This window comes from Hyla sarda, chromosome 6 (genome assembly GCF_029499605.1).
Source record: "Hyla sarda isolate aHylSar1 chromosome 6, aHylSar1.hap1, whole genome shotgun sequence".
NCBI lineage: Eukaryota > Metazoa > Chordata > Amphibia > Anura > Hylidae > Hyla > Hyla sarda.
The window spans coordinates 302,407,467-302,422,232 of record NC_079194.1 but is presented as its reverse complement, the minus strand read 5'-3'; the positions used below and the strand labels follow the sequence as shown (position 1 = coordinate 302,422,232).

At 41.1% G+C, this 14,766-nt stretch overlaps 1 protein-coding gene across 9 annotated transcripts in view; it reads left to right on the top strand.

The window, feature by feature from the left end:
• The window catches only part of DHCR7 (7-dehydrocholesterol reductase), a 100,593-nt gene extending 86,934 nt beyond the window's left edge, over positions 1 to 13,659 (top strand). For all 9 annotated transcript variants that reach the window (XM_056527927.1, XM_056527933.1, XM_056527932.1 and 6 more), the window contains 7 exons: positions 2,707 to 2,809; positions 4,143 to 4,365; positions 6,513 to 6,603; positions 8,859 to 9,072; positions 11,005 to 11,209; positions 11,424 to 11,555; positions 12,674 to 13,659. In XM_056527927.1, coding sequence (XP_056383902.1) covers positions 2,707 to 2,809; positions 4,143 to 4,365; positions 6,513 to 6,603; positions 8,859 to 9,072; positions 11,005 to 11,209; positions 11,424 to 11,555; positions 12,674 to 13,138 — 1,433 coding nt within the window. In that variant the 3' untranslated portion in view covers positions 13,139 to 13,659. The remainder of the gene's footprint in view (positions 1 to 2,706; positions 2,810 to 4,142; positions 4,366 to 6,512; positions 6,604 to 8,858; positions 9,073 to 11,004; positions 11,210 to 11,423; positions 11,556 to 12,673) is intronic.
• The last annotated feature ends 1,107 nt before the right edge of the window (positions 13,660 to 14,766 follow it).

The following is a 14,766-nucleotide window of genomic DNA, read 5'->3' as shown; positions in this document are numbered from 1 at the left end:
CAAGCAGAGATGTCAGCAGAGAGCACTGTTGCCAGACAGAAAAGATCAACTCAACATCAGCAGCTGATAATTATTGGAAGGATTAAGATTTTTTAATAGAAGTAATTTGCAAATCTGTTTAACTTTCTGGCACCAGTTGATTTAAAAAAAAAAATATAAAGTTTTCCAGTGGAGTACCCTTATGAGAAGTGCCCTTTTTATTTTTTTATTTTTTTTACTTGAGCCCCTGTCCTCCAAAATGTTTGTGCCCGTCCCCTGTGTGAGCCGTATATATATATATATATATATATATATATATATATATATATATATATATACACATATAGTCATAAACCAAGAAGACTGATAAATAAGTTCTTTTTATAACAGGGACAGCCCTTATCCGTATTTATATTGCTACACTGGCGTAGCAGCCGGCATCTAAACCTTGTGGCAACAACAAACTGCAAGGTGTGAACACAACCTAAGCTGGGACAATGTGCATACTGGCTGGGGGGAAAGGGGTTAGTAAGGCTAGCTGATGTGTAAGGCCCTGCTGGTTGGTGGTACAGGTCCATGTGGGTTCAGATAGCCACATAATAACAGGGCGGACGTTCTCTGATCCATTATCTGCATAGAAGATAATGAAAAGAGCAAAGATTAAAAAGCACAAGGTCCAAGTCTCTAAGTTTAATCCTCTAAATCAGTGTTTTCCAACCAGGGTGCCTCCAGCTGTTGCAAAACTACAACTCCCAGCATGCCAGGACAGCCGTTGGACTCTGGATGTCAGAGGAGAGAAGGGTCGGGCAAGTGTTCCCCTGCAGAATACATGGACTAGCGCATACAGAGATGGGGAGTGCATGCTGGGAATTGTAGTTTTGCAACAGTTGGAGGCACCCTTATTGGGAAACACTGATCTATGTGTACGATGGCCTCTCGACTCTCTGTTGACTCTGGATGTCAGAGGAGAGAAGGGTCGGGCAAGTGTTCCCCTGCAGAATACATGGACTAGCGCATACAGGGATGGGGAGTGCATGCTGGGAAATGTAGTTTTACAACAGCTGGAGGCACCCTTATTGGGAAACACTGATCTATGTGTACGATGGCCTCTCGACTCTCTGTTGACTCTGGATGTCAGAGGAGAGAAGGGTCGGGCAAGTGTCCTCCTGCAGAATACAGGGATGGGGAGTGCATGTTGGAAATTGTAGTTTTGCAAGTGTCCCCCTGCAGAATACATGCGATAGTGTATGCGGGGGGAGGGAAGAGCTTGCTGGGAGTTTTAGTTTTGCAACAGCTGGAGGCACCCTGGTTGGGAAACACTGGATACGTTTTCCCAAGGATCTTATTGAGGGTTCCACTACAGCTGTAATTAATCGGGTGTCAAAAGTTGTCCCCTTGGCTACCTCCGTATTCTCTACCCCTATATTTAGGACCTTGAGGATTCATTCCATTAGCACAAAAGCCTCCGACCCTGATGGTGAATAAATAATGTGCAGGGTCAGGATATCTATTCCATCACATATTGTTACATCATCATAACCATCAGGAACCTGTCACACCAGTCAGACTACAACCACCCCCATCCTATTAGGAATACATTTGCATCAGAGATAGATAGGACTGAATGGGTTTTGCCCTATGATGTGGAGGTGATTAACCCATTACTCAAAGTGCTTCCCCAACCCCTGAGTACATGAAGGACGAGGCCTCTAAAAGCTTCTGATAATTACTATATGGGAAATGTCATGGAAGGAAAGAGACAGACGAACACTGAGGAAATATATATATATATATATATATATATAAATGATAAGGTGGGTGTCCAGCTGAGGTCTAAAATGTTACAGTCACTTACCTACTATAACTACTATATATACTGATCCCATAGAGATAGCAGCAGTATACAGATAGAGCTGGAGGGGAGGTGTATAACTACTATATATCCTGATCCCATAGAGAAAGCAGCAGTATACAGATAGAGCTGGAGGGGAATTGTATAACTACTATATATACTGATCCCATAGAGATAACAGCAGTATACAGATAGAGCTGGAGGGGAGGGGTATAACTACTATATATCCTGATCCCATAGAGAAAGCAGCAGTATACAGATAGAGCTGGAGGGGAATTGTATAACTACTATATATACTGATCCCATAGAGATAACAGCAGTATACAGATAGAGCTGGAGGGGAGGGGTATAACTACTATATATCCTGATCCCATAGAGATAGCAGCAGCAGTATACAGATAGAGCTGGAGGGGAGGTGTATAACTACTATATATTCTGATCCCATAGAGATAACAGCAGTATACAGATAGAGCTGGAGGGGAGGTGTATAACTACTGTATATCCTGATCCCATAGAGATAGCAGCAGTATACAGATAGAGCTGGAGAGGAGATGTATAACTACTATATATACTGATCCCATAGAGATAACAGCAGTATACAGATAGAGCTGGAGGGGAGGTGTATAACTACTGTATATCCTGATCCCATAGAGATAACAGCAGTATACAGATAGAGCTGGAGGGGAGGTGTATAACTACTATATATCCTGATCCCATAGAGATAGCAGCAGCAGTATACAGATAGAGCTGGAGGGGAGGTGTATGAAGATATTATGCTGCAGATTTGCTTGAGATTTCCACAGATTTTACCTCCCTATATATGGACTTTTCATGACAGTTGCGAAAGTAACATTTTATTTCTCTCTTTTTTGTAGAAAAAAAAATGGGTGAGCGGCGGAAACAGAACGCATCAAAAGGAGATCACAAAAAAATGGCTAATGGCGCAAAAGATCAGAGCGGCCAATGGGGACGAGCCTGGTAAGAAAATCACAATCGCTCCTTGTGATGGTCTCAGATGGTGTCACAGTCTTAGCCCACATTGCATATATTTAAAAAATTATATAGACAGTGTTTCCCAACAAGGGTTCCTCCAGCTGTTGCAAAACTACAACTTCCAGCATGCTGGAAGTTGTACTTTTGCAACAGCTAGAGGCACCCTAGTTGGGAAACACTGATCTATGTGTACGATGGCCTCTTGACTCTCTGTTGACTCTGGATGTCAGAGGAGAGAAGGGTCGGGCAAGTGTCCCCCTGCAGAATACATGTACTAGTGTATAGGGGGTGGGGGAGTGCATGCTGGGAGTTGTAGTTTCACAACAACTGGAGGCACCGTGGTTTGCAAGCACTTATACACTTTAAAAATTGTCCCTTCAATAGAGAAAAAAAAGCTCTCAGTTCCACACACTTTTATTTCCCAGTAAAAATTAAAGGGGTACTCCGGTGGAAAATGTTTTTTTTTTTTTTTTTAAATCAACTGGTTCCAGAAAGTTAAACAGATTTGTAAATTACTTCTGTTAAAAAATCTTTACCCTTCCAGTACTTATTAGCAGCTGTATGCTACAGAGGAAATTCTTTTCTTCTTGAATTTCTCTTTTGTCTTGTCCACAGTGCTCTCTGCTGACACCTCTGTCCTTGTCAGGAACTGTCCAGAGCAGCATAGGTTTGCAAAGGGGATTTTCTCCTCCTCTGGACAGTTCCTGAAATGGGCATCCGGTGTCAGCAGAGAGCACTGTGGACAAGGCAAAAAAGAAATTCAAAAAGAAAAGAATTTCCTCTGTAGCATACAGCTGCTAAATTGTACTGGAAGGGTAAAGATTTTTAATAGAAGTAATTTACAAATCTGTTTAACTTTCTGGCACCAGTTGATTTAAAAAAAAATTTTAATAAATGTTTTCCTCCGGAGTATCCCTTTAAGTCTCATGGACTTCTTTTGGGTTGTTTGTGGACATATATTAATCCACGTAAGTTTTTTTTTTTTACATATTTTGGAACCTAAATGTCCCCCAAAAAATCCCAGATACATTCTATACCCTGATGAAGTATCCTTGCGAAACCCGTAGAGTATGGTGGAATACCAAGGTGCTACTGTAGCGCTGTATGTGCAATTTACTGGGGTTTACTGGCCGGAATTTGGTTTCCGTTTGACAATCGACCCCTACATTTAACAAACATGGACGCCATGTGCTTTCCCGATTTTTTATTTTAATTTTTTTTTTCACAGTAAATTTTTGCTAAAAATGTAAAATAATAAGTTGACTATTATATTCTGTATGTTCCAATAATACATCCCGTCTGTCCCGTCTGTTCGCAGGGAGGTGGACTGGTTCTCCTTGGGAGGCGTCATCTTCCTCCTGATGTTCGCGCCGCTTATCGTCTATTATTTTGTGATGTCATGTGACCAGTACCAGTGCGCGCTCACCGGCCCCGTCCTCGATTTATACTCCGGTAAAACCCAGCTGTGGGATATATGGAGCAAGACGCCGCTGATCACCTGGAAAGCCGTTTACATCTACGCCGCCTGGGTCTCTTTTCAGGTAATTTAAAGATTACGGAGGAGAATTACTACCTGTTGCGTTTTGGCGCGACATGGCGCAATTTTCAGTGTCTGTTGGATTTACTATGAAGGATTGTAATAAATCCCAGCTCATTGTAAAGCGCGATATTACGTTGCAGTTTGGCGCACAAAACTGCACACCTGGCGTGCACGCTATACTTGCCAAGTAGAGAGAGCTGAGTGCGAATTATTGGCGCAATTATTTGCCCGTTATATGGAAAATTAAGTTTGGAAACCGCTATAGCGCCAATGGCTCCAACCAGTGACTAACCATAGAATCAATCCTCCTCTTAAAGGGGTACTCCGCTGCTCAGCATTAAGCGTCGGGGGCTCGTGATGACCATGGCCCACCCCTCATGATGTCACATCCCGCCCCCTCAATGCAAGTCTACGGGAGGGGGCGTGGCAACTGTCGCGCATAGACTTGCATTGGGGCGTGACATCACAAGGGGGCGGGGCCGTGACATCACGAGCCGTTGGCGCTAAGCGTACGAAACATTTTGTTGAGCAGCGGAGTTCCCCTTTAACCCCATTTTAGGCTATGTTCACAATGAGCGTTTAATTAGTGGTAAGGCCAGTAATTAACGCACAATTTTTATGCTATTGCGCTGTTCGCTGTAAAAATAGCGTCGTTTTTTTTTTTACCGCCATTTTTGCAAGATATTGGTAAAATTGCGTCAGTAAGTGTGAACACAGCATTAAAGGGGTACTCCGGTTGAAAACATTTTTTTTTTCTTTTTTTTTATCAACTGATGCCAGAAAGTTAAACAGATTTGTAAATTGCTTCTATTAAAAAATCTTTATCCTTCCAGTACTTATTAGCGGCTGTATTTTACAGAGAAAGTTCCTTTCTTTTTGGATTTCTTTTTTTTTATCTGTCAGCAGAGAGCACTGTGGACAGAAAAAAAAAAAAAGAAATCCAAAAAGAAAAGATCTTTGTCTGTTGTATATAGCAGCTAATAAGTACTGGAAGGATAAAGATTTTTTAATAGAAGTAATTTACAAATCTGTTTAACTTTCTGGCACCAGTTGATAAAAAAAATGTTTTCCACCGGAGTACCCCTTTAAAGGGGTTATTCAGCATTTAACTTATCCTCTATCCTGTAGATAGTGGATAACTACAAGTCTCAGACACACGGGGCCATTCAGTGGACGATAAAGTCGCAGACGTGCGCAATAGTCAGCGATAGATAATGTCGCAATTTAATTAAAAACTTGCGGATTCCCTTTGTTAGTGGGGCTGTTTACTTTAACGTAAACATTGCGCAGTCAGGTACAGGGCAGTTAGGGGTGGTGTGGGATTTGCGCAAATTATTTTACCGTCATTTATACATTGTCAATACGCCGGGGCAATATGGCAGCCACTCCTGACACAGCCACATTTCCCCTGTTACAATGTGGTTTGAAAATTGAAATATTGTTGCAATTTTGTTGCTGTTGTAAAACTACAACTCCCAGCATGCCCGGACAGCCAAAGTGCTAGTGCGTGCAGGGATGGGGAGTACATGCTGGGAGTTGTAGTTTTGCAACAGCTGGAGGCACACTGGTTAGAAAACACTTTACTACTGGGACCTTGACTCTAGATGTCAGAGGAGAGAAGGGTCAGGCAAGTGTCCCCCTGCAGAATACATGTGCTAGTGTATGCAGGGATGGGGAGTGCATGCTGGGAGTTGTAGTTTTGCAACAGCTGGAGGCACACTTTTTGGAAAACGCTACACTACTGGGACCCTGACTCCAGATGTCAGAGGAGAGAAGGGTCGGGCAAGTGTCCCACTGCAGAATACATGTGCTAGTGTATGCAGGGATGGGGAGTGCATGCTGGGAGTTGTAGTTTTGCAACAGCTGGAGGCACACTTTTTGGAAAACGCCACACTACTGGGACCCTGACTCCAGATGTCAGAGGAGAGAAGGGTCGGGCCAGTGTCCCCCTGCAGAATTCATGTGCTAGTGTATGTGGGGCTGGGGAGTGCATGCTGGGAGTTGTAGTTTTGCAACAGCTGGAGGCACCCTGGTTTGGAAACACTGTGTCAGATTATAGGAGAATTGGTATAAACCCTGATGAGTAAATGATTCTTTTCCCTTTCTGGATCCAATATGGACTTTAATAAATTCCTATTTCTGTTCTAGGTGTTCCTGTACATGATTGTTCCGGATATCTGCCACAAATTCCTCCCAGGATATGTCGGAGGTGTCCAAGATGGCGCGAGAACTCCGGCCGGTGAGTCCTCTTTCTCCCAGACAGTGAGGTTTCCTATTAACCAAGATTTTCATAATGATACGATGGCTTAGAATTCTGGTTAGTTTAGAAATATTCCCAAATCATGGAAGTCCTGTAATGAGACAGACACACAAAATGTAAAAGAGGGATATTATTCAGTCCATTAAAAGCGCCATACAAGAATGTGAAGTATAATAACCAAGGAATGGAAAAAAGAACGGATCAACGGGTTTCTGGTTATGCTTGTCCTTACTCATGATCCAAAGAAAGTTCTATCAGGATGGTATTTAAAGTGGTACTCAAATATTTTTAAATCAACTGGTTTCAGAAAGTTAAACAGATTTGTAAATTACTTTTATTAAAAAAATCTTAATCCTTCCAGTACTTATCAGCTGCTGTATGCCCCATAGGAACTTGTGTAGCTCTTTCCAGTCTGGCCACAGTGCTCTCTGCTGCCACCTCTGTCCCTGTCAGGAACTGTCCAGAGCAGGAGCAAATCCCCATAGCAAAATTCTCCTGCTCTGGACAGTTCTTGACATGGACAGAGGTGGCAGCAGAGAGCACTGTGGTCAGACAGGAAAAAACTACACAACGTTCTCTGTAGCATACAGCAGCTGAAAAGTACAGGAAGGGTTAAGATTTTTTTTAAAGAAGTAATTTACAAATCTGTTTAACTTTCTGGAACCAGTTGATTTGGAAGCATTTCTTTTCCATCGGAGTACCCCTTCAACAAAGAAAATCCCACCCCCTCCCATCTGTTGCCTAAATACATTCCTAAATGTAAAGTTAGAAAAGCAACAGCAATAACATAAAGCAGGAATACAAAAAATACATTATGGTATGTAAATAATCGTATTAAAGAAACATCTATTGCGGGGGTCCGATGAGCATCCTGATCTCACCAACACCTGCCCCTGCCCCTAAGCTTTTAGATGCCATGATCACAGCACCTAAAGGGTTAATGACGGACATCAGCATGATCACTGGTGTCCGCCATTAGTGGCAGGTCCTGCAGTCTATGAAGTGAGTGCAGGTCGAGCTCGCTTTATCGGTGGTAAACCCGCCACAACGTACATGTATGTCGTTGTGCGCTGTATACCAGGGCACAGTGACGTACATGTACGTCGCGTGTCCTCTAGGGGTTAAGTGAAAGATGGGAGGGGGTTGTGATTTTCTTTGTTGAATACCCTACGGATAGAACGTTCTTTAGATCATGAGTAAGGACTTGCATAACTAGAAACCCGTCGATCTGTTCTTTTTTTTCCAATTACTTGGCTTTTGTACTTCACATTCTTGTAAAGCGCTTTTAGTGAATGGAAGTGCTGAAGTGCTGGATCAAAATTTTCGTGTGTACTGTATCCATGCACGGGGGCCAGGTGAGCTGATTACTGAATAATCCAGTGTTTCCCATCCAGTGTACCTCCAGCTGTTGCAAAACTACAACTTCCAACGGCTGTCCGGGCATGCTGGGAGTTGTAGTTTTGCAACAGCTGAGGGCAAACTGCTTGGGAATCCAGGTCTATGGCCCTGATTTACTAAGAGTGTTGTGTAGGTTTCTTTGTGGGTTTTAATTTCCTTAAATTTTTTTTCCATTTTCCATTTTCCTTGCATTTTGCTTTTTTTTACACATGTTCTGATCTGTTGGGTTTTCCTCAGCTGAAATCCACCACATTTTCTGCGGAAACCTTAGTAAAAATGTTGTTTTTTTCGTGAAAATGTCGGGAACACGCCCCTTTTCAGTGACCACACTCCTTTCCTTGAAGGCCATGCCCCTTTTTCGGGTTTTCTTAGTAAAATGGAGAGTTAGTCTTTTTTTTTTTTTTTCAATTCTGGCGCAAACAGAATCTGGCGCACAACCCGACAAAACATGTCGGGTTTGCAATAGTATATGAGGGCCCATGTGTACGATGGACTCTCTGTTGACTCTGGATGTCAGAGGAGAGAAGGGTCGGGCAAGTGTCCTACTGCAGAAAACATGTGTTAGTGTATATGGGGATAGGGGAGTGCATGCTGGGAGTTGTAGTTTTGCAATAGCTGGAGGCAAACTGGTTGGGAAACACTGATCTATGTGTGCGATGGCCTCTCGACTCTGTGTTGTCTCTGGATGTCAAAGAAGAGAAGGGTCGGGCAAGTGTCCCCCTGCAGAATACATGTGCTAGTGTATGTGGGGATGGCAAATTTGGTTTTGCCCAGCCGAAGATACCATGTAACCCAGCGCACTTGTGCCAGTTACCTCTGCATTCTGTCTTCTTCAGGTGTCATTAACAAATACCAGGTGAATGGCCTCCAGGCCTGGATTGTGACCCATATAGTCTGGTTTGCGAACGCCTATTATTTCCACTGGTTCTCTCCAACCATCATCATCGACAACTGGATCCCCTTATTATGGTGCACAAATATTCTGGGGTACTCCGTCTCCACTTTTGCGATGATCAAAGCCTACTGGTTCCCGACCAACGCCAAAGACTGGTAAGATGGCGGTATAGATAGACATTATATATATTAATATATGTAAATATGAATGATATATAATTGAGTCAATATAAATATATATGTATTAAAATATATATATATATATATATATATACATATAATTTGCTATGATCAAAGCCTACTTGTTCCCAATCAACGACAAAGACTGGTAAGATGGCGGTGTGTGTATATATATATATATATATATATATATATATATATATGATATGTAAATATAAATAATATATATAGTTAAATGAATATAAATATATATGTATAAAAATATATGTATGTATGATATTACTTTGATTACTTGTTCCCAACCAGACTGGTAAGATGGCGGTGCATATATATATATATATATATATATATATATATATATTATTTTTTTTTAATTATATATAAATATATGTAAATATAAATAATATATAATTAAATGAATATAAACATATATGTATATGTATTAAAATATATGTGTGTGTATGTATATATATATATATATATATATATATATATTTATTATGATTAAAGCCTACTTGTTCCCAACTAGACTGGCAGACTGGTAAGATGGCGGTAAAGATAAATATATTTGAACATCTACTATTTAATGATTTTGTACTTTTTAACCCCTTAAAGGGGTTACCCAGGAAAAAAAATGTTTTTATATATCAACTGGCTCTGGAAAGTTAAACAGATCTGTAAATTACTTCTATTAAAAATCTTAATCCTTTCAGTACTTATGAGCTTCTGAAGTTGAGTTGTTCTTTTCTGTCTAAGTGCTCTCCGATGACACCTGTCTCGGGAACCGCCCAGTTTAGAAGCAAATCCCCATAGCAAACCTCTTCTACTCTGTGCAGTTCCTGAGACAAGCAGAGATGTCAGCAGAGAGCACTGTTCCCAGACAGAAAAGATCAACTCAACTTCAGCAGCTGATAATTATTGGAAGGATTAAGATTTTTTAATAGAAGTAATTTACAAATCTGTTTAACTTTCTGGAGACAGTTGATATATATATAAAATTTTTTTTTTCCTGGAATACCCCTTTAAGGACATTGGACGTAAATGCACATCTTGGTGCCCTGGTACTCAATACACCAGGACGTACATTTACGTCCTGAGCGGCGTTCCGACTATGAAGCCAGTGCATGATCCTAGTAGCCGAGCACTCACAGTCAATGATGGACGACGGCGATCTCGCTGTTATCCCTCATTAACCTCTTAAGTGCCGTGGTCAATAGCGATCACTTTAGAGCCGCAATGATAGTTCCCCTGCCCGATTGGCACCCCGGCAACATGTATGTACTGCGTTAGAATGGTAACCATTGCACACATAGATCAGTGTTTCCCAACAAGGGTGCCTTCAGCTGTTGCAAAACTACAACCCCCAGCATGCCCAGACAGCCAAAGGCTGTCCGGGCAAGCTGGGATTTGTAGTTTTGCAACAGCTGAAGGCACCCTTGCTGGGAAACACTGATCTATGTCTATGAAGGCCTCTTGACTCTTTGTTGACTTTGGATGTCAGAGGAGAGAAGGGTCGGACAAGTGTCTCCCTGCAGAATACATGTGCTAGTGTATACGGGGATGTGAAGTGCATGCTGGGAGTTGCAGTTTTGCAACAGCCGGAGGCACCCTGTTAGGAAAACACTGATCTATGTCTACGATGGCCTTTTGACTCCCTGTTGACTCTGGATGTCAGAGGAGAGAGGGGTCGGGCAAGTGTCCCCCTGCAGAATACATGTAGAAGTAGGGATGGGGAGGGCATGCTGGGAGTTGTAGTTTTGCAACAGCAGAAATGGACCCTACAGAGAAAGAAAAATGTAATTTTCTAAGTATCTATCATAAAAATACAACTAAAGAAAATGATCTGTTTGCCCTTTTTTATGTCTTTATTTTTTTTACTTCTTTTTACGTTTTTTTAAATGTTTGCAGTAAATTTACCGGTAACATTCTCTACGACTACATGATGGGGATTGAGTTTAACCCTCGCATCGGGAAATGGTTTGACTTCAAGCTCTTCTTCAATGGACGCCCCGGAATTGTCGCCTGGACTTTAATTAACCTGTCGTATGCCGCCAAGCAGCAAGAGCTGTACGGGCAGGTCACAAACTCCATGATCCTGGTCAACATCCTGCAGGTATTGGTGAACGGTCGTCTCTGCTTTCTCTAACATAGAATATATGTATATTTCTTCGGGAGGTTTAGTGCAAATTCAGGCTTGGGGGTAGAAAACCTCTAGAAGGCTGTCCGAGCATGCTGGGAAATGTAGTTTTGCAACAGCTGGAGGCACACTGGTTGGTGATGAACATAACTGTGGTAATACCTGACATGCCCGGTTTTGTTATCCTCAGGCCATCTACGTAGTGGACTTCTTCTGGAATGAAGCCTGGTACCTGAAGACCATAGACATTTGTCACGACCACTTTGGATGGTACCTGGGATGGGGGGATTGTGTCTGGCTGCCCTTCCTCTACACATTACAGGTAAATATGGGCACCATGTGCTGTCATCTACAGTCTGTGCTGAATTTGTATCCGGACATACAGATTTTGGTTTGAATTGGCAGCAAAATGAAGTCAATGGGGATAATCCCCCCAAAAAAAGAAAAATAATAATAATCGGAGTGTCCAATTCTGCCGTGTGCACTGTGCAGCAGTGTACCATTGAAAATAATGGGAGACTGCTGCAACAGAATTTTGAAGAGAAATTTTTTCGCCATATTTTCCTCGGAAATTCTTCCATCTAAATGGGGTCTAAAGAAACAACCTGTGTATGGTGTCAAAAAGTATAATTAAGCAACTAACTAATATAATGTTATTAGCCATAGTGCAACAGATCTTCCCTACCATTGGAGCAGTCTGGCTTGAAGCTGTGATGTCCCGTAGCACTCACTGAATGCATTGCTCCCATCAGTGTTCCCCCCTCCCTGTCTGCTCAGGACAAGACCGTTAGATAAGATGGCAGGAAGCCCTTCTCAGTCACAGTAGTTTCCGTCAGAACAGGCTCACTGCTGCCTTATCTAATGGCAAGACCAGTAATGTGAAGGGGAAGCTTGTAATACTGCTAATTAGAATTATGACTCATACTCATTAGATAAAGCATCAGGAAGCCTTTCTTAGTTACAATAGTTTCCTTCAAGACAGGTTCAGTAATGTCTTATTTAATGACAAGACCAATGATGTGAAGGGGGAGCTCATAATACTGCTCATTAGAATTTTGACTACTTAGATAAGGCGGCAGGAAGCCTTTTTCAGGCAAAGTAGTTTCCACCTGAACGAGCTCACTTCTGCCCTAATGAGTCTTAATTCTGATGTGAAGAGGGAGGCTGGTATTTCTGCTCATTAGATAAGGCAGCAGCGATCCCATTCTGATGGAAACTTCTGTTACTGAGAAAGGCTTCCTGCTGCCTTACCTAAGGAGTCATAATTGTAATGAGCAGTTTTATGAACAAGGATCGTAGCTCTGCATTCAGAGAGTGCGGCAGCTCAGAAGATCTGTGCAGTATATAATAACTAAAAACATGATATGAGTAAGTTATTTGAATAGTGACTGAGATAAGCGCAGGCAGAACATTAATAATGTGTATTTTTTGTGTCTCCAGGGCCTGTATCTGGTCTATAACCCAGTCCAGCTCTCCACCACAGCCGCGGTAGGAGTTTTGCTCCTCGGTCTGATCGGATACTACATCTTTAGGATGACTAACCATCAGAAGGATCTGTTCAGACGCACCAACGGCAACTGCGTGATCTGGGGCAAAAAACCCAAATACATTGAATGCTCTTACTCCTCAGGGGATGGCAAAAGGCATTACAGCAAACTGATGATTTCCGGATTTTGGGGTGTCGTCCGACATTTCAACTACACAGGAGACCTGATGGGTTCCTTGTCGTACTGCCTGGCCTGTGGCTTTGACCATCTCCTGCCTTATTTCTACATTATATACATGACCATCTTGCTGGTCCACCGCTGTATACGTGACGAGCACCGATGCTCCAGCAAGTATGGGAAGGACTGGAAGCTTTATACCGATGCCGTGCCGTACCGGTTACTGCCCGGTGTGTTTTAGAATGTGAAAGAAACAATTATTCCAGGGAAAACACAGATGTTCATGGTTTATTGGAACAAGGACTCTGACCACATGGACCACTGCCTCTTTAATAACTGACGCCTGTTCTACTGGGGACCACAAGACGCCATTAAATGAGTTTGTTCCATAGACTTGGAAGTAGGGTCTCAGAATATCAATGTCGCCCTAAAGTAAGGAGCCTTCAAACACTCGACTGTGGCCTTCTGTTGTCTGCAAAAACTCAAAATTTTCTAACTATTGCAGTGTTTTCCAACTAGGGTGCCTCCAGCTGTAGCACATGTATTCTGCTGGGGGACACTTGCCCGACCCTTCTCTCCTCTGACATCCAGAGTCAGCAGAGAGTCCAAAGGCCATAACACACATAGATCATTGTTACCCTAGCAGTAGGCCTTCAGGTGTTGCAAAACTACAACTCCCAACATGCCCGGACAGCCGAAGGCTGTCCGGGCATTCTCGGAGTTGTAGTTTTGCAACAGCTGGAGAAACATAGGTGCACAGGCAATAGAAAACATAGGTGCACTTCAATGCAATAGACCTGTGTTGGAAAACACAGGTCTATTGCATTGAAGTGCACTTATGTTTTCTATTGCCTGTGCAAATATATATATATATATATATATATATATATATATATATATATATATATGAAATTAATCAGCAAAGAATTTTTGAAAGGAGTTTTTTATTTAATTAAAATTTTTTTTTAAATGTATTTATTTTTTAAAATTTGTACACCAACCTATGTACACCCCGCCTCATCCTCCATATTTGCGTGGCTCCGTTCCTGGGCGGACAGTTTTGCTTCACCTCTGACTCTTTTATAGTTCATTTGAGATTTCTCTTGAATAAATGATAATAAATAATTTTGAAAGATTATTGTAATCCATTTTTATTTTATTTTAAATTGAAATTAAATGAGTTGAGGCAGCTTGCAACCAACATATATATATATATATATATATATATATATATATATATATATATATATATATGATAAATTTAAGCACATTTTGTTTTCCTCCTCGCTTTTTTTTAATAGCCACCATGCTATCAATTTTCCACCTACAAACCCATATGAGGTTTGTTTTATGTGCCACCAATAATACTTTGTAATGATATCACTCATTTTACCACAAAATCTACAGGAAAACCACAATAAAAAATAAAAAATTTTTGTAAAATTGAAAAAAAAACAGTAAAAATGACTGCGATTACGATATCCCAAATTATTCAGTGTTTTTTATTTTATTTTATTTTACTGCTTTTACAGTAAGAAAACGAGTATGCTTAAAATTGTCCTCTTCTGACCCCTTTAATTTGTTTTATTTTTCCCGTATACAGGGATGTATGATAGTTATTTTGTAGTATTTATTGGTACCATTGTTGTGATGGGACTTTTTGATCAGTTTTTATAAAAAAATTTCTGGTATATGAAGTGACCAAAAATTTGCTATTCTGGATTTTTTTTTGTTTTTAACGTTTACACCATTAACCATAAAAAAAAAAAATATATATATATAGATATTTATATATAAAAAATGTTTAAGTAAATTTTTGTTTACATTATCCTGTTTGAAAAATGGGAAAAATGTTTATTAGGGACGGAG